The sequence below is a fragment of the Neomonachus schauinslandi genome, chromosome 7 (genome assembly GCF_002201575.2).
Source record: "Neomonachus schauinslandi chromosome 7, ASM220157v2, whole genome shotgun sequence".
Classification (NCBI taxonomy): Eukaryota; Metazoa; Chordata; class Mammalia; order Carnivora; family Phocidae; genus Neomonachus; species Neomonachus schauinslandi.
The window spans coordinates 29,255,347-29,274,757 of record NC_058409.1 but is presented as its reverse complement, the minus strand read 5'-3'; the positions used below and the strand labels follow the sequence as shown (position 1 = coordinate 29,274,757).

At 41.2% G+C, this 19,411-nt stretch overlaps 1 protein-coding gene across 1 annotated transcript; it reads left to right on the top strand.

The window, feature by feature from the left end:
* Nucleotides 1-232: 232 nt before the first annotated feature.
* On the top strand, nt 233-19,114 carry CDC23 (cell division cycle 23). The gene is made up of 16 exons (XM_021701781.1): nt 233-399; nt 482-554; nt 3,385-3,522; nt 5,021-5,063; nt 6,245-6,350; nt 6,456-6,588; nt 8,124-8,301; nt 8,388-8,485; nt 8,634-8,715; nt 16,148-16,301; nt 16,422-16,541; nt 17,099-17,174; nt 17,480-17,541; nt 17,671-17,749; nt 17,827-17,946; nt 18,148-19,114. Exons 1-16 carry the CDS (start codon nt 239-241, stop codon nt 18,316-18,318), a joined length of 1,794 nt encoding a protein of 597 aa, XP_021557456.1. The 5' UTR covers nt 233-238; the 3' UTR covers nt 18,319-19,114.
* The last annotated feature ends 297 nt before the right edge of the window (nt 19,115-19,411 follow it).

Here is a 19,411-nt window from a genome sequence, read left to right as displayed (position 1 = left end):
CTTTTTTTTTTTTTCTCCCTACACCCTCTCTAGTTCTAACTTTCCCGCCCCAGTAGCTCTTGACCAATCGGAGATGGGATTGTCTCTTCTTTCCCGGCCTCATGGTGACGTTGCGAGAAGTAGCACCTCTGATTGGATATCCTGGAGCAGAAACCTACCAATAACTGGCTGACTTTTTTGGTGCGGACGGACCGCTAGCATTATCGCTGGTGATTGGTTGGAGTGGCGAGACAGGAAAATGGCTGCGAGTCCTTCTATAGTCCCGGTGGCTGTGACTGCTGCGGTGGTGCCGGTCCTGTCAGCGACCAGCGATTTCTCAAATTTGCGAGAAATTAAGAAGCAGCTGCTACTCATCGCAGGCCTTACTCGGGAGCGGGGCCTACTGCACAGTAGCAAATGGTGAGATGTCGGGGTCGGAAGGGACTAGACTTGGATCCTTGGCCTTTGGGGCTTTGGAGCTAATTCAGTTTGGGTGTTCCAGGTCCGCGGAGTTGGCCTTCTCCCTCCCCGCCTTGCCTCTGGCCGAGCTGCAGCCGCCGCCGCCTATTACAGAGGTAAGGACTTCCATCACTGCCAGCGCTCCTCATCAACCCGAAGAGTTACCGAGTACCCTGTCGCTGGATGGGAGCATACTGCTTATCAGGAATGTTTGTGGAGGGAATTCAAGCATTTAAAGAGCTGAATGTTTTAAGCGATTTTATCGGTGTGGTTTTGTTGATCTTTGTAAAGATTTGGTGGTGCTTTACTTAAGCTGGAGAGAATTAGTAAACAGTCCTTGCTTAAGATTTCAACCTTTTAAGGTTTTGTAGCCCAGACAATGTCCTTAACGATGAGAAGAATCAAAGTTTTTTTTTTTTTAAAGATTTTATTTATTTGACAGAGAGAGACACAGCGAGAGAGGGAACACAAGCAGGGGGAGTGGGAGAGGGAGAAGCAGGCTTCCCGCTGAGCAGGGAGCCGGATGTGGGGCTCGATCCGAGGACGCTGGGATCATGACCTGAGCCGAAGGCAGACGCTTAACCGACTGAGCCACCCAGGCGCCCCTCCTTTTTTATAGATTTTATTTATTTATTTGTCAGAGAGAGAGAGCACAGGCAGGGGTAGCGGCAGAGAGAGGGAGAAGCAGACTCCCCGCTGAGCAAGGAGCCCGATGCGATGCGGGACTCCATCCCAGGACTCTGGGATCATGACCTGAGCCGAAAGCAGGAGGCTCAACCGCCTGAGCCACCCAGGAGTCCCGAGAAGAATCAAAGATTTTAACAACAGTTCGAAACTGGCTTTGGATTCAGATAGTTCTGCGTTCAAATCTCAGCTACACTAGTGACTTTTGGCAACTTACATAATATCCTGAGCCATAGTTTTTTCATTTGTGAAATGCAGATATTAATAGTATCTACTTTAAGGGGATATTGAGAAAATTAGGTATGAATATATTTTATGTATGATCTATGTAGCAGGTATTTTTACATAGTCTGTGTAGTCTGGTTTTCATCATAATCCATTTTGTTTTTCCTGAAGATGCCATTTCTTGACCCTCCTCCGTCCGCCCCCCCCCCCACGCGCACACACAGTGAAAAACTGAATATTTCCTACTCCAAAAGGTATAATGGAGATGAGAAGGGGTGGGGAAGGAAATAAGAAAATGGTGAGTGGATGTGAAAAAGGCTGGTAGACTCCTAAGCTGAATGGACACATTTAGGACTTGTTCCAATGAAGAAAACACTGAATATGTTTTGATTCCAATTTTGTTCTGGTAATATTTGCAGCGAGAAGGATAAGGAGAATGAATTTATTAAAGTTTTAATCATGGAGCACCTGGGTGGGTCAGTCGTTGGGCATCTACCTTCGGCTGGGATCATGGTCCCGGGGTCCTGGGATTGAGCCCCTCCTTGGACTCCCTGCTAGGTGGGAGGTCTGCTTCTCACTCTCCTATTCCCCCTGCTTGTGCTCCCTCTCTCACTGTGTCTCTCTCTGTCAAATAAATAAAATCTTTAAAAAAAAAAAGAAAAATTCTTAAAAAAATAAAGTTTTAATCAACCTACCCCTAGAATTTGGGGGGATTATATTCTTTTTTAACTTAAATATGCATCATCTCTTTTATTTATATCCAGAATTATGTCTGTGTTCTATGCCTTTTGCGATACTAACACGTCAGAACTTTTTGAAGTATAAAAAATATAAGTAATTGCATAGTATATTGCATTTTTAAAAGATTTTATTCATTTATTTGTCAGAGAGAACATGAGCGGGGGGGCAGGCAGAGTGAGAAGCAGACTCCCCGCTGAGCAAGGAGCCTGATGGGGGACTCTATCCCAGGACCCTGAGATCATGACCTGAGCCAAAGGCAGATGCTTAAACCAACTGAGCCACCCAAGCATCCCAGTATATTGCATTTTTGTACATATTTGAAAGCCTAGAAGAAGCAAATGGCAGATATTAATGCTAGACATTTTCCATTACTTTTCCACTTTTTCCTCCTCAAATCTGTACTACTTGCTCCATTTTACTGATGAAGAAGGGAATTCTCAGAGAAACTAAGTAACTTCCCTATTAATGTCATAAAACCAGGAAATCAAGGAATCAGAATTTGAATCCAGGTCCCGAACACTAAAGCCTATGCAACTTCCCACAGCATTTAAAGAAACAGTACACGTTTCTAAGTGTCTTGGTTTAGTTTTTTAAATTTTTATTTTTTTTCCCAACTTTTTATTTTGAAAAAAATTTCCATAACCTTGGGGGGCACTTGGGTGGCTCAGTTGGTTAAGCATCTGCCTTCGGCTCAGGTCATGATCTCAGGGTCCTGGGACTGAGCCCCACATCAGGCTCTCTGCTCAGCAGGGAGCCTGCTTCTCACTCTCCCTCTGCCCCTCCCCTTGCTCTCTCTTTCTCTCTTTCTCTCTCTCCTTCTCTCTCTGTCTCTATCAAATAAATAAAATCTTTAAAAAAATTTTCATAACCGGGCACCTGGGTGGCTCAGTTGGTTAAGCGACTGCCTTTGGCTCAGGTCATGATCCTGGAGTCCCTGGATCGAGTCCCACATCGGGCTCCCTGCTCAGCAGGGAGTCTGCTTCTCCCTCTGACCCTCCCCCCTCTCATGTGTTCTCTCTCATTCTCTCTCTCTCAAATAAATAAATAAAATCTTTAAAAAAAAATTTTTTTTCATAACCTTAGTTTATAATAAAATAATATACAAAAGTAATTTACATATATATGTATATGTAAATAAATATATATGCTAGGTTTTGGGGAGGAAGAAAATACTTTTTCTTACATCTTGAAGTTAATGAATATGCTTCTTCTTTTTTTTTTTTAATGAATATGCTTCTTGAATTTGAATTTTTATTGTCTGATTCTCTAACACTTACATATTTGTCTCTCTTCTAGGAGGATGCCCAGGATATGGATGCTTACACCCTGGCCAAAGCCTACTTTGATGTTAAAGAGTATGATCGAGCAGCACATTTCCTGCATGGCTGCAATAGCAAGAAAGCCTATTTCCTATACATGTATTCCAGATATCTGGTGAGGGCCATTTTAAGATGTCATTCTGCCTTCAGTGAAGCATCCATATTTAATACCAAGGGGGAAAATTTTAATCTTTTGTTTGTTTATTTTTTAAAAAGATTTTATTTATTTGATAGAGATACACAGCGAGAGAGGGAATTCAAGCAGGGGGAGTGGGAGAGGGAGAAGCAGGCTCCCCACTGAGCAGGGAGCCCAATGTGGGCTCGATCCCAGGACTCTGGGATCATGACCCAAGCCGAAGGCAGACACTTAACGACTGAGCCACCCAGGCACCCCAAATTTTAATCTTTTAAATAGTTTAGCAGTAGTCTACTTGTTAACTGTACTTTATAAATACTTAACAGTAATAAAGAAGCTATCATAAATAAAGTTAAAAAGTGACAGTATAAAAGAAAATATTAAAACTATTGATAAGGGCGCCTGGCTGGCTCAGTCCGTGGAGTATGTGACTTTTTGATCTCTTGGGGTCATGAGTTTGAGCCCCACACTGGGTGTAGAGATTACTTAAAAAAATAAAATCTTTAAAAAAAATTGACAATATATTTTTTTAAGTTTTATTTATAACTCACGAGTCCAAGATCACAAGTCGCGTGCTCTTCTGACTGAGCCAGCCATGTGCCCTGATAATATTCATTATTGACAAAGGTGTGAGGCAGTAGGCTCCCTATTTTAGTAGTAAAAGTTGGTAAAGACGTTTTAGAAGTCAATTTTGGCAGATTATGTCCATTTGAAATACTGTGACCAGATAATTCTACTTTAAGAAACTTAACTTGTCCAGTACAAATACTTCAATATATGCACAAGGATATATGAATAGGGATGTTTATTAAAGTATTTTTTGTGATAGCCATAAAATGTCAATAACCTAAATAGTCATTGTTCATTCTTGCCTGAAGTATTCTTTACTATGATGTTGCAAAATGATGATTTTCCATGCCAGTGTTCTCTCCACATTTACTGCTTGCCACTTGGCGTTCTACTATATGTGAGCTTTCCCTCCCCTTCTCCATTTATTTGTTTAATATCAAAGATTCCTATATTTTTTTTAATCGTTTATAATTTAGTACTGTACTTAATTAGTTTGGTGCTCAGATTATTCCAGATTTGACCATTGGGAGCCCTTGAATTGTTGTTTAAAAGTAGTGACTGTGGGGCACCAGTGTGACGCAGTTGGTTGAGCTTTGACTCTTGGTTTCCGCTCTGGTTTGATCTCATGGTTGTAGGATCCAGCCCCATGTTGGGCTCCGCACTCAGCTCAGAGTCTGCTTAGGACTCTCCCTCTGCTCCTCCCCCCCTGCTCTCTCTCTCTCTTTCTGTCTCTGTCTCTCTCTAAAATAAATAAATAAATCTTTAATAAATAAAAAATAAGAGTAATGACTAGTAGTATTTGCCATTTGGTTGGACTTGGGCCCTTTAGCTGGAATCAGGTTGCTAGTTTTAGAATGAGTTTCAAAATAAACTGAGGTAAGACCTTTTTGTTGATTTTCTCTTACAGTCTGGAGAAAAGAAGAAGGACGATGAAACAGTTGATAGCCTAGGTATGAATTTCTTTCCCTTATCTTTTGGACTAAAGCAGGGGTTGCACACTCAAATGCCTACATGAGCCAGGCAGGTAATATAAATGTGTGAAGTGGACCTAGGAGGACTGTTAAAAATGAGAGAGCACAATTTCCTGCTTGTTACATACCTCTGGCTGAGGGCTGCCTTGAGGAAATGTGGGCCTAGGGTTGTCAGGGCTTTCTTCCCTTGGCCCTACCCCATTCTTTGGAACCTGAAGCTGGAAATTCAGATTTTTAGTTGAGGCTTGTGATTTTTTTTTTTTTTCTTTTTTTTTAAAGATTTTATTTATTCATTTGAGACACAGAGATAGAGAGAGAGAGAGCGTGAGCAGGGAGAGAGGCAGAGGGAGAGGGAGAAGCAGACTCCTTGCTGAGCCAGGAGCCCGATGTGGGGCTCGATCCCAGGACCCTGGGATCATGACCTGAGCCGAAGGCAGATGCTTAACCATCTGAGCCACCCAGGTGCCCCGAGGCTTGTGATTTTTAAACATTGATAACTATTTCAAATTTTTAAAAACCTCCGCGGGCCTGGGGCGCCCGGGTGTCTCAGTTCGTTGGGTGTTTGACTCTTGATTTCGTCTCAGATCATGATCTCAGGGTCCTGAGGTTGAGCCCCACACTCAGCTGGGAATCTGCTTGAGATTCTCTCTCTTTCTCTCTCTCCTTCCCCGCCCCCCCACTTATACTCTATCTCTCTCTGTCTAAAATAAATAAATAAATCTTCAAACAAACAAATGGGCACCTGGGTGGCTCAGTCGTTAAGAGTCTGCCTTTGGCTCGGGTCATGGTCCCAGGGTCTTGGGATCGAGCCCCGCATCAGGCTCCCTGCTCTGTGGAAAGCCTGCTTCTCCCTCTCCCACTCTCCCTGCTTGTGTTCCCTCTCTCGCTGTGTCTCTCTCTGTCAAATAAATAAATAAAATCTTTAAAAAACAAACAAATAAACAAACAAAAAACCTCTTTGAGCCTAACAAAATATGACTGCAGACCAGCTATCAGTTGTTATTTCTGGAAAAAGTAAATGGATTGTGTAAGATGTTGTCCACTTCTCAGCATTTGCTCTAAGTTCCAGTTGTAACTTTGGTTGATGCTCAAAAGGAACGTCTAGGTCTACGAAATGACCATTGGCAGTCTTTCCTTAGAGCTGAGATTTTGTTTCCTAGGTCCCCTGGAGAAAGGACAAGTGAAAAATGAGGCACTTAGAGAATTGAGAGTGGAACTCAGCAAAAAACACCAGGCTCGGGAACTTGATGGATTTGGCCTTTATCTGTAAGTGTTAGAGTAATTTGGATTTTTCTATAACATTTTCTTCTGAGTAGAAGGGAGGTGTTATGAAACATTAATTTCTCCTGTAATTGTTTCTTACCTTCCTAGATACGGTGTGGTGCTTCGAAAACTGGACCTGGTGAAAGAGGCCATTGATGTGTTTGTGGAGGCTACTCATGTTTTGCCTTTGCATTGGGGAGCCTGGCTAGAGCTCTGTAACTTGATTACAGACAAAGAGATGGTAAATTGAGAAATTTATGTGAAAGACCCTCTGCTCCAAGTCTTACGTAATTCTGTAATGGGATCGGAGGAGAGAGGTTTGCTAAACCTTTGCTTGTAGCTAGGTCTTTGCTCCTTCTCTAATCTCTTTCACTATTGGAATTTCAGTCTTCATTTGAAAGTCTAATGTCTGGCTTTTGGCTGGTAGTTGCTGTTGGATTTGGGTGTAGTTATATTAGAGTATCTTCTCTTTATTTCATGTTTTCACATTCAAGTTTTACTGTAACTTGTTGTATACACTAAATGTTAGTATACTTTGTTTCCTTATTCCAAAGATGCCATAGGAAAGGTTTCTCTGATATCAAGGATTGTATTAAAAACATTTTTAAGGTCTCTTCTGAGCTTTCCTAGGACTCTGTAAAGATTTATAGATTTGTTAATTAATGAAATAATGTAAACTGCAATCATTTTATTAGTCATTGTTAGAGGACATTGTCTATAGAGTTTATTTTGCCATTCTTCAGTAGTTAATGGAATTGATTATATACTTCATTTTGTTGGCTTTAAAGAGCCAAAGGCTGGTTGATCTCCCCCAATAATGATATGTGCTGCTAAATCTGTGTCTGAAATCTTACCTTGGTTTATTCCTATTCATTATCTCTAACTGCCTACTAGACTTTCATTGAAAATTTATCTCTGAACTCAATATATGCAAAACCAAGTTTCTGATCTTGCCTGACAAATTCTCTTTCTTCCTCCCAGCTTGAGAGACTCTTGACAGCATCACTATTTCTCAAGACACCCAGTCTTGATGCTGCACAGTCATATTTGTTCTTTCTCTTAATCTCCTTTCTTCTAGTCAGTTGCCAGACCTTCCCATGGTTTCCTTCTTGTATGCATCTCTTTCTCTTGGTTTTCTTTGCCATCTTGGTTTTCAACTTAGATTTGGATTACTTATAATTAATAGCTGCTTTTCTATCTAGCTTTTCCATTTATACACTCCCATTCCCAAGCCATTGTGTATACTGTTTTCAAACTTACTCTTAAAACACCCATGTCATTGTGTCATTCTCTTGCCAAAAATTGTAGTGGTTTCCTATTGTATCCCACTTCCTATTGCACCATAGGACCTGCCCTACCAGTTCAGTCTTATTTTTTCACTACTTTTGAGCACATAGCCTCCCCTTAAACTAAGCTAGCTTCCTCATCCAATTCACGCACACTCATCAGGATTGTTTTGCCTGTCTTTATGTTGTTGCCCTGCCTAGAATGTTCTTTTTTTCTCTTCCTCTCTCTTTTTTCTTTCCAAGTTCTACCCATCCTCTAAGACTCACCTGAAATCCTATCTTTTCTTTGAAGTCTTCCTCAACTAGGTCATTCCTCCCTACTATGTTTGTGAGTCCTCTTCACTTAATTGAATTGCCCTGTGTTCATTGTTAGGCGCTCTCATAAAGTTTTGGTGATAAATTTCTTTAGACAATAAAGATAGTTCCTCGATGTTCATTTGGAAGAGAGGTCAAAGTATATTAAGTGTGTCCCTCTCTCTCCTGCTGCCAGCTGAAGTTCCTGTCTTTGCCAGACACCTGGATGAAAGAGTTTTTTCTGGCTCATATATACACAGAGTTGCAGTTGATAGAGGAGGCCCTGCAAAAGTATCAGAATCTCATTGATGTGGGCTTCTCTAAGAGCTCATATATTGTTTCCCAAATTGCAGTTGCCTATCACAATATCAGAGGTGAGTGAATAAGGATAATGAAATACCATCAAATCCTGAAGGTAGCACTGTGTTGTTTTTTAAACTTTCTTATCTTCTTTCTACAGATATTGACAAAGCCCTTTCTATTTTTAATGAGCTAAGGAAACAAGATCCTTACAGGATTGAAAATATGGACACATTCTCCAACCTTCTTTATGTGAGGGTGAGCTGCTTCCTTTGCTTAGACTTGGTCAGGCTCTTTTGTGCTTTAATCTCCTGGGTTGGATTGTCACTGAGTTGCGTTAGCTATAAGAAAAATAGGTCGGGATATTCCTCATTCATGCTTAGATTGTCTTTCTCTTTTCTTCCAGAGCATGAAGTCTGAGTTGAGTTATCTGGCTCACAACCTCTGTGAGATAGATAAATATCGTGTAGAAACATGCTGTGTAATTGGTAAGAGTCACTACTTTTTTTTTCTTTTAAGATTTATTTTTATTGTAAGTAATGCAAATGTAAAAATAATAGTATAAAAGCATCAAGGATAACAAAATCATATACTATAGAATGTAAAAACTGGGTATAATCCCACTCCCAAGATTGTTCAGTGAGCATGACTCCAGAATATTTTTCTGTGTGAATACTAAAAATGTGTGTGTGGGTGCATGTGTGTGTATAATTTGCTTGCAAAAACAAATCATTACACACACTGATTTGTAATTTCCTCTTTTTTTTTTTAACTTAACAGTTTATCTTTTCTTTTTATTTAGTACATCCAGATTTGTATTATTTTGATGGCTATTTAGTATTTTATTACATAGATGTGCCATCATTTTTATGTAATAGTTTTCTATTTAAGTTGTGGCCACTGTTTGTTAATATAAAAACAGTTTCAGGAACCATTTTGTGTGTGTGTGTGTGTGCGCACGCAAAATGGTGGTTTTATTAAAGAACCTGTACAGGACCCGTGGGCAGAAAGAGCTGCTGCACTGGGGTCTTGAGGAGTGGTGATTATACACTTGGAGTTGGGGGAAGGAAAAGGGAAGTTTCAAAAGGACTTTCATATGCTAAAGAGGACGGACCTACAAGATACTGGAGGCCTTGTCATTGTCAAGTTAAGGTTGTTTTCCCCTCTAGCAAGGTATTAACGTTAAGATAGTTGGGAGATTCCTGGAAGAAAGTCACACAAGTCCCACCTGGGAGTGAGGGGGTAGGGGGAGGTTGTAGGCTGTCAGCTTATGCTTTGTCTTCAGCTTGCCTTCTGCTCCCTCATCATTTTGCCCCTGAACAATTTTGACCCTTAAATCTTTAAGGTTGTTGAAGGTGGAAGGGCTCATCTTCTGTAACTTCTTCCTGCCGAGTCGCGGTGTAGAGATGCCCCTACCTAGGTCAACATTGGTCAGTTGGGGAACATATAGGGGAGTTATTAAAGGGGAGGCAGCTGAATCCAACACGGTCAACATATATGAATCTCTTTGAGTAGGAGGGATCATCTGTCGATGTGAAGTCATTGTAGGGACGGAGTCTCAGCACCAAGCAGAGAGATACTGAAAAAGATAATGCATTAAGATTAGTATGGCTATAAGAATGAGAAGTCCAATAAAGAGATCCTTAATAGTTGACCATAATTTTCTTCCAGTCCAGGAGTTTAAAGCAATCACTAAAGGAAAGAGATCATTTAAAACGCCAATTTGAGTATTCGTGTCAGTTAAAAACCCAGAAATATTTTTGTGATAATCTGGAATGTATACACAGCATTCTGTTTTTATGATAGAGCAAGTTCTGCCTTGTGCAACAGTTAAAGCACCTAATGTCATTCTGTTTTGTAAAGCTGCTTTACACATTTGTATTACTTTAGTATTTAATAGAGAAATGTTACTTTGATTGTAATATAAGGATTTGACCATGTACTTATTAAGAGCTTCTTTGTGTCAAACAACATCCTCCAATCTTTTTTTTTTTTTTTAAAGATTTTATTTATTTATTTGACAGAGAGAGAGATAGTGAGAGCAGGAACACAAGCAGGGGGAGTGGGAGAGGGAGAAGCAGGCTTCCTGACGAGCAGGGAGCCTGATGTGGGACTCGATCCCAGGACTCTGGGATCATGACCTGAGCCGCAGGCAGACGCTTAACGACTGAGCCACCCAGGCACCCCATCCTCCAATCTTAAAGAGGGAACAAAGATGGATGCCAGGTGGTCATACCAATGAGACACAAAACATGTCCACCATTATTTTAAATTTGGAAGGTTAGCTGGGTTTAATAATGGTAATGGTTTTAACAATGTGTCCGTGCATCCAGGCAAAACCCGGAGTACAGCGGCCTATCCAGCTTGGGGGAGCCATGGACACAAGTTAGAGTCACTTAGCCATTGGGTCTCAGCCAGGACCCAGCCATCGAATACTGGGCCTTCTTGCACTGCAGTCAGGATATTAAGGGTATTCAGTTTTGGAGGGTCATCCTTTGAATTTGTGTGAATTTCAGGCCCATTTGATTGGGGAGTTATGGCTTGATAATAATCCCCTTTTCTTTAAATTGCTCCATGGGCATATAGGACGAGGAAGGCATATTTGGAGTCAGTATAAATATTTTTAAGACTTTTGCCAATTGCAAAGCACAGGTGGGCGCTATTAATTCTGCTTTGGGGGCAGACGTGTTTGCTGGCAAGGCTTTGGCCTCAACAGTCTGAGTTAGACTGACTATAGCACACCCAGCTTTTCTTACCCCTTTTTCATGAAACAGCTGCCATTGGTAAACTGTCTTCTGCGTTTTTGATAGGGGTATCTTTTAAATCTGGTTGACTCCAATAAGCAAGATCATGACCTCTGAACAGTTATGCTCTATAGAGGTTATGATGGTCAGGTCCAGGCATAAGGGTAGCTGGGTTTAAAGTTTGACACATTTTAAGTATTATTTCAGGCATATCTATAAGCATTGCCTGGTGTTTAATAAGTCAGTTTCCCTTGGGACGCGTGGGTGGCTCAGTCGGTTAAGCATCTGCCTTTGGCCCAGGTCATGATCCCAGGGTCCTGGGATTGAGTCCCGCTTCGGGCTCCTTGCTCAGCGGGGAGCCTGCTTCTCCCTTTGCCTGCTCTGCCTGCAGCTCTCCCTGCTTGTGCGTTCTCTCTCTCTGATAAATAAATAAAATCTTTTAAAAACAAGTCAGTTTCCTATCATCCATTGGTGGCTTTTGGTCTCTAAGACATTCTGGACCCGATGTGAAGTCCTTACAGCCAGGGAATGTCCCACAGTGAGCTTTGAGGCTCCTTTACCAGGAAGTATGCTTGGCTAAAGCCTTTGTTTGCGATTATACCTCAATAGAGGTGGCTTCTAGGATAAATACGACTATGAGGATGAAACCATCAAGAAGCAACCCCCTTTTTTAAGATTTAAAAAAATTTATTTTATTTTATTTTTAAGATTATTTATTTATTTATTTGACAGAGAGAGAGAGAGACAGCGAGAAAGGGAACACAAGCAGGGTGAGTGGTAGAGGGAGAAGCAGGCTCCTGGCTGAGCAGGGAGCCCAATGCAGGGCTCCATCCCAGGACCCTGGGATCATGACCTGAGCCGAAGGCAGATGCTTAATGACTGAGCCACCCAGGCACCCCTTTTTTAAGATTTTTATTTATTTATTTGAGAGAGAGGAGGGGAGAGAGAGAGCATGAGCAGGGGGAGGGGCAGAGGGAGAGGGAGAAGCAGACACCTGCTGAGCAGGGAGCCTGACATGGGGCTCGACCCCAGGACCTTGGGAGCATGACCTGAGCCGAAGGCAGATGCTTAACCGACTGAGCCACTGAAGCGCCCCAAGAAGCCCTTTTTTTTGGTTTGAGATCTAGCCTTAACAATATTCTAATTTTTTTTTTTTTTTAAGATTTTATTTATTTATTTGACAGAGACACAGCCAGAGAAGGAACACAAGCAGGGGAAGCAGGAGAGGGAGAAGCAGGCTCCCCGCTGAGCAGGGAGCCCGATGCGGGGCTCGATCCCAGGACCCTGGGATCATGACCTGAGCCGAAGGCAGTCGCTTAACCAACTGAGCCACCCAGGCGCCCCCAGATTTTCATTTTCAAATGATGACTGGAGACAGTGTGCTGGGAGGATTAGAAAAAGGGCAAGACTAGAAGCAGGGAGACCAGTAGGAGACTTTTGCAATAATCCCGTCTAGGGATGATGATGAGAGCCTACACTGAGGTACTGGCAGGAGGGATGGAGAGAGGCTGTTGGACTTGGAAGATATTTAGGAAATAGAATAAACAGGAATTAACGACTGGGTAACTGGATGGGTAACAGTGCCCTGTACATGAAGAAAGGAAACAGAGGTCGGGGAGGTAAGGAGATCCTTTTTTTCACCTCTTGACTTAGAGCCAATTAAAATCAAAGGAGACATATATATGAAGAGTAATGATTTAGGAGGTTTTTGTTTTTTTTTAAATGAGAAATGTTTTTTTTTTTTTTTTTAAGATTTTATTTATCTGAGAGAGAGAATGAGATATAGAGAGAAAGCATGAGAGGGGGGAGGGTCAGAGGGAGAAGCAGACTCCCCGCTGAGCAGGGAGCCCGATGTGGGACTCGATCCAGGGACTCCAGGATCATGACCTGAGCCGAAGGCAGTCGCTTAACCAACTGAGCCACCCAGGCGCCCAGGAGGTTTTTGTTTTTTTAATAATCATTTGAGATGAACTTTTTTTTTTAGATTTTATTTATTTGAGAGAGAGATAGCAAGAGAAAGCATAACTGGGGGGGTTGGGGGGAGGGAGGGAGAAGTAGACTCCCTGCTGAGCAGGGAGCCTGACGGAGGTGGCAGGGGGAAGGGGGCTTGATCCCAGGCCCCAGGGATCATGACCTGAGGTGAGGGTAGATGCTTAACCACCTGAGCCACCCAGGCGCCCCTTGAGGTGAACTCCTCAATGAACTGTTTTTTTTCTCGGCATATCTGTAAATGCCCAGCACAGTGCCTGACATATGGTCAATAAATGTTTGTTGAATTTAGCCCACCTACCTTAAAAATAAAAAATAAGGAATATTAGTTTATGACAAAAAATATACTTCAGCTTTCACATTGTAGCGAGTTCAGAAGAATTAAAAAGGAGAAAGAAGAATGGAGAGAAGAAAAGAAACTGAGGACCTGAGAGAGAATGAACGCTCTTATGAATAGAGTGGTATCAGGGATCTCCTGTTTGTTTAGTCCTTGCTTCTGCTCTTATGTCATGATATGAATTGATTGTTTCCTTCTGTGTCTTTTCTGGAATTCCAATCTCTGAGTGGCAGCATGTATGTGTATGTATATATATATGTATACATATATATATATATATATATGTAACAGCATATATACTATAGTATGGCATAGTTAAGTCTGGAATCTGGAACCAGACTACTCAAGTTTAAATCTTGGTTGTACTACCAAGTAGCTGTGTGACCTTGGACTTAGCCTGTCTATGCTAGTTTTCTCATTAATAAAGGGATAGTAGATCCTTCTCTCAGGTAATTGTCATGAGGATTAGATAAATTAATGCCTAGAAACCACTTATACCAATGTAGCTTGCCCAGCATGTTGTAATGATTCATTATATTTTAGCTCTTCCAAATGAGATTAAAAAAAAAAAATCTCATCTACTTGATCTTTGCTCAAAACTTGGCTTGTTCCAGCTTCTTTAATATCTCCATCATCCTCACTCCTTTAGCACCTAGGGCTTATATAGGGCTATATCCCTTTTTCTGGGTGGGGAATCAATATTTTGGCCTAGAAATGTACCATGTTCATACATACAGCTTTCATTCCTTCCCTTTCCCTACTCACCAGCTAATGACTATTTAGGTTATTTTTTCATTTTTACTATTAGAAACATTCTGCTTCATAGCTACATTAGAAACAGGATTTGTGGGGTTTTAAAATTATTATTAAGTTTAATTAATTAATTTATTTATTAAAAGATTTTATTTATTTATTTGCCAGAGAGAGAGAGCGAGAGCGCACACAGCAGGGGGAGCAGCAGAGGCAGAGGGAGAAGCAGGCTCCTTGCTGAGCAGGGAGCCTGATGTGGGGCTCGATCCCAGGACCCTGGGACCATGACCTGGGCCAAAGGCAGATGCTTAACCGACTGAGCCACCCAGGCATCCCAGTTATTACTAAGTTTAATGTTATATTAGTTTCAGGTGTACAACACAGAGATTTGACAGTTCTCTATATTACTGAACACTCACCATGATAAGCGTAGTCACCATACAATTGCAGTATTATTGACTGTATTCCCTATGCTGTACTTTGCTTTCTGTGACTTATTTACTTTATAACTGGAAATTTGTATCTTTTAATCCCCTTTATTCAGTTGTTCTTTTTTTAAAAAAAATAGTTTATTCTTTTTCTAAAAATAGCTTTATTGAAAAAAACAGCTTCATTGAGGTATAATTTACATACCATAAAATTTACCAACTTTAAGTTTACAGTTCAATGAGTTTTTATAAATTTATAGAGTTGTGTAACCATAGCCATAAATCCAGTTTAGAATATTCTGGCACCCTTGGAAGTTCCCTTGAATGTGTTTGCATTCAGTCCCCCTTGCATCCCCTAGCAGCCACAGATTTGCCTTCTCTATATTTTGCCTTTTCTTGAAATTTTCATGTAAATGGAATCTTGGAATATTTAGTCTTATTGTCTGGCTTCTTTCACTTAGCTGTTTCTGAAGTTACCATGTCGTAGCATGTATCAGTAGTTCTTTCCTTTTTAATGTTGACTAGTATTCCATTGTTTAGATATATACATTTTGTTTATCCGTTTACCAGTTGACATAAGTCAAATGGCTTCTATACCCTTTCTGCAAATAAAATCTTTCACAGAATCCCAAAAACTTTCACTTGTTCTTTTCAAGACCGATGCTAGTAGACCTGCTTTGATTCTTGTGGGAGAGAGGAGCTCAGAGCTCTGCCTTTTTATCCCTTGAGGTACATACCTCTTTAGAAACCTAGGAATAGGGGCACCTGGATGGCTCAGTCATTAAGCGTCTGCCTTCGGCTCAGGTCATGATCCCAGGGTCCTGGGATCAAGCCCCACATCGGGCTCCCTGCTCGGTGGGAAGCCTGCTTCTCCCTCTCCCACTCCCCCTGCTTGTGTTTCTGCTCTTGCTGTCTCTCTGTCAAATAAATAAATAAAATCTTAAAAAAAAAAAAAAAAGAAACCTAGGAATATAGTTGGAAAACTACCAATCTAAAGCATACTATAGAAATTTCCTACCTTTTTTTTGTTGTTTGGTTTTTTTTAAAGATTTTATTTATTTGTCAGAGAGAGAGAGCACACAAGCAGTGGAGGGTAGCGGCAAGCAGAGGGAGAAGCAGGCTCCCCACTGAGCAAGGAGCCCGATGTGGGACTTGATCCCAGGACCCCAAGATCATGACCTGAGCCAAAGGCAGACGTTTCACTGACTGAGCCACCCAGGCGTCCCTTCCTACCCTTTGTTAAGAAAATGTGGATAATTAAGGAGGGCACGTGATGTGATGAGCACTGGGTGTTATACACAACTAAAGAATCAATGAACATTACATCAAAACTAATGATGTATTATATGTTGGCTAATTGAATTTAAATTTTAAAAATGGAGAAAAAAAAAGAAAATGTGGGTAAAGGCTATATCCAGATGAAATAAACTGAAGAAAAACTTTAAGTGTTAGGGAACACTTTTTTTTTTTTTTTTAAACCAGAATGTGTGATAGATGCACTATATTTCCCAAGGGAATGATGATGTTCCCTTTATGTACAATTTGGCTTTTCTTCAAACACCTTGGGGGAATGGGTTATAGTTTCATGCCTGTTCTGTGGAATGCTATTTTAGTGGGCTTACATTTTTACCTGTCCAGTTATTCATATATATATTTTTTATTTTTCTATCAGGCAATTATTATAGTTTGCGTTCTCAGCATGAGAAAGCAGCCTTATATTTCCAGAGAGCCCTGAAATTGAATCCTCGGTATCTTGGGGCCTGGACACTGATGGGACATGAATACATGGAAATGAAGAACACATCTGCTGCTATTCAGGCTTATAGGTGAGGTTCTAGTTGAGGGGTGAGGTGGAGGGGATTACTATGATGTTAGGAGCCTCTCTTGAGCCTACAAATTGCTAACCTTGATTCTGCCCTCTTACCAGTCTCTTTTCCATTTCTTAGACATGCCATCGAGGTCAATAAACGGGACTACAGAGCCTGGTATGGGCTTGGACAGACCTATGAAATCCTTAAGATGCCATTTTATTGCCTTTATTATTATAGACGGGCCCATCAGCTTCGGTAAGTCTGACCAGTTAATGATGTGTTATGAGACGAGCTCATACTTTTCTTTACCTTTTTTTAAATTTTTTTATTTTTAAAGATTTTATTTATTTATTTGACAGAGAGAGACACAGCGAGAGAGGGAACACAAGCAGGGGGAGAGGGAGAGGGAGAAGCAGGCTTCCCATGGAGCAGGGAGCCCGATGCGGGGCTTGATCCCAGGACCCTGGGATCATGACCTGAGCCGAAGGCAGACGCTTAACGACTGAGCCACCCAGGCGCCCCTTTTCTTTACCTTTTGATAGCTACTGAAGAATCACAGTGATTGAATGGTTTTGATTCTTAGAGACCTGGGTTTAAACGTGCCATATGCTTTTTGGTCGTTTTTATGTAGTGTATCCTTTGGGTTAATAGTATAATTGTGAACACAAAATAATATAATTATATGAAGTATTGGATTAAAGATCAGTCACTGTATAGATTTGAAATAGTGGTCGGTGATGGTGTTTCCTCAAGGGAGGACTTTAGTTTTTTTTAAAGTCTTTGCTCAGATGCCTGTTCCTCTTTTTTCTTAGGCCCAATGATTCTCGTATGCTGGTTGCTTTAGGAGAATGTTATGAGAAACTGAATCAATTAGTGGAAGCCAAAAAGGTACCTGCATTTGGGTCCTGGAGAATTTGAGTGGAAATCAGCAGTTTGGATGAAGGGTTGGGCTCTCTGTGCTCTAATTGTCCTTCATTCTGATCTATCTACGTACAAAAGTCTTAAGTATTTATAGGCTCATAGGCTAAAAAGCAAAGCGGGGCTGACATCATCAGTGGGAATATCAGTCTAGTAAAAATGCTTTATATTCTGCAAGTCCACACTTCTGGGCGGCTTGTAGGACTTTAGCCTTTATGTGGTAGGTCATGGTACATGGGACGATGGTCAAAGTGACCAGTTTATTTTTTTGACAGTGTTACTGGAGAGCTTATGCCGTGGGAGATGTGGAGAAAATGGCTCTGGTGAAACTGGCAAAGTAAGTGAAAGGAGTGAAATGCTGTTATTTCTGTTGGCTTCTCTGGTATTGTGCATCTTGTGCTTTTATTTTTTATCATTAGCTTTCTTTGAGATCCGATTTGTACTTACAGACCAATTTATTTTGTAGGCTTCATGAACAATTGACTGAGTCAGAACAAGCTGCCCAGTGTTACATCAAATATATCCAAGATATCTATTCCTGTGGGGTATGTGTCATGAGCATGAGAATTGGGTTGCTGATCTCATCCTGACCACCTCAGTCACTCCTGCTTTCCTTCTCTAGGAAATAGTGGAGCACCTAGAAGAGAGCACTGCTTTCCGCTATTTGGCCCAGTACTATTTTAAGTGCAAGCTGTGGGATGAAGCTTCAACTTGTGCCCAAAAGTGTTGTGCATTCAACGATGTGAGTAGCAGTTCTTTATTAAAGGGTTTGGATTTTAGGCTCAAACTTATGATCTTTACTGTGATCTGAGGGTGGAAGATGGGTGAGAAGCTAAGTGGAAAGGCTACCTTGATACGTGAAACTTTCATATCAGCATTTTAGAACTTTTTTTTGAGAATAGCCTTGGACATATTTTGAAACAGTTGCCTGACTTTGTTTCAGACCCGGGAAGAAGGGAAGGCCTTGCTCCGCCAAATCCTACAACTTCGGAACCAAGGCGAGACTCCCTCTACTGAGATGCCTGCTCCCTTTTTCCTCCCTGCCTCACTATCTGCTAACAATACTCCCACACGCAGAGTTTCTCCACTCAACCTGTCTTCAGTCACACCATAGTTGGCTACTTTTAAGCCATTACTAGACCCATGTTAAGCCTTACCTCTGTGTAAGGAATGGCCACGTCTGTTCTTCCAAGGACCTTGGTTTTTTGTTTGTATAGATGGAACAGCTCCTTGGGGACAGTTTATAGAATCAACTTGGTGTAGACTGATGGAAGAATCCTGGCAGCAACAGAAATTGTCTTTTGCCGGTTAGAAGCATTTCTATTTCCCTTCTGTTCAGAGAGTGGCTATGGATCTTGGCCTTCTTCCCAGATCTTTTCCCCGCCTCTAAAAAACATCCCTTTAACAGCACTTTAGCAAAGGCAAGGCTTACAGGAACAAAGTTTTAATGCTGCTGGGAGTGAGATTTCTTAGAGAAGCATGGAAGGGAGAAAAGTGTGCTGTTCTACCCTCTGCAGGCAGTAGGGGCACTGTGTACCCTAGGAAGGTCAGGGCACTGGGTAGGCATGACATCATCATTCTTGGATTTACTGAGCATGACTGTGCTGTCAGAGGGAAGATTTGAAGAGTGAAGCTGTTCTTCCTTTGTGGGGATGGTCTTCTAAAACATCATTTTAAGGACTCTTCCAAAAGCTTTCAAATAGAAAGGAACTTACTAGAGTTGAATCAAAGAAGGGACAAAAAGAATCTTACTTTGCAGTGAACCATTGATGGCAAAAGAGCCTGTGGAGTTAGCTATACCCTTACTAAAGCAAAGCAAGGAGGCAGGAGTAACAGATAATTTCATGGACATTCAGGAGTGTTATTTTGTGGCTATATGGACAAGAATAAACTCACCTCCAGCTGGTCTGTTGTAATCAATATTTTTGACGTAGTTATTTTTCTCTCCCCTCTATTATCTCCAACAAACGGTTCTTTTCACCCTTCACTTGTTTAGACAAAGTAAAGAGAATCATTCTTGTTGTGTTCTTGGAGGGTTTCAGGCCTCTGCATGTGTATTCAGTAAGAGGTAATATGCTATGACTATAATGTCTGCTGTAATAAATTTGAACTGTAGATGCCATGGATTATTCTGAGCTCAGGGCCCAGCCTTCCTTTATTGTTTCCAGAACAGGTTTGTTACCCAGTCACCTCTTAAGGAATGACAC

Bases quoted from the DNA above. Each gene is read 5' to 3' on its own strand.
- CDC23 (XM_021701781.1), top strand. From the start codon at position 239: ATGGCTGCGAGTCCTTCTATAGTCCCGGTGGCTGTGACTGCTGCGGTG. The intron at 8,486-8,633 runs GTGAGCTGCTTC...CTTTTCTTCCAG, and splicing joins CCAACCTTCTTTATGTGAGG to AGCATGAAGTCTGAGTTGAG. The intron at 16,542-17,098 runs GTAAGTCTGACC...CTTTTTTCTTAG, and splicing joins AGACGGGCCCATCAGCTTCG to GCCCAATGATTCTCGTATGC.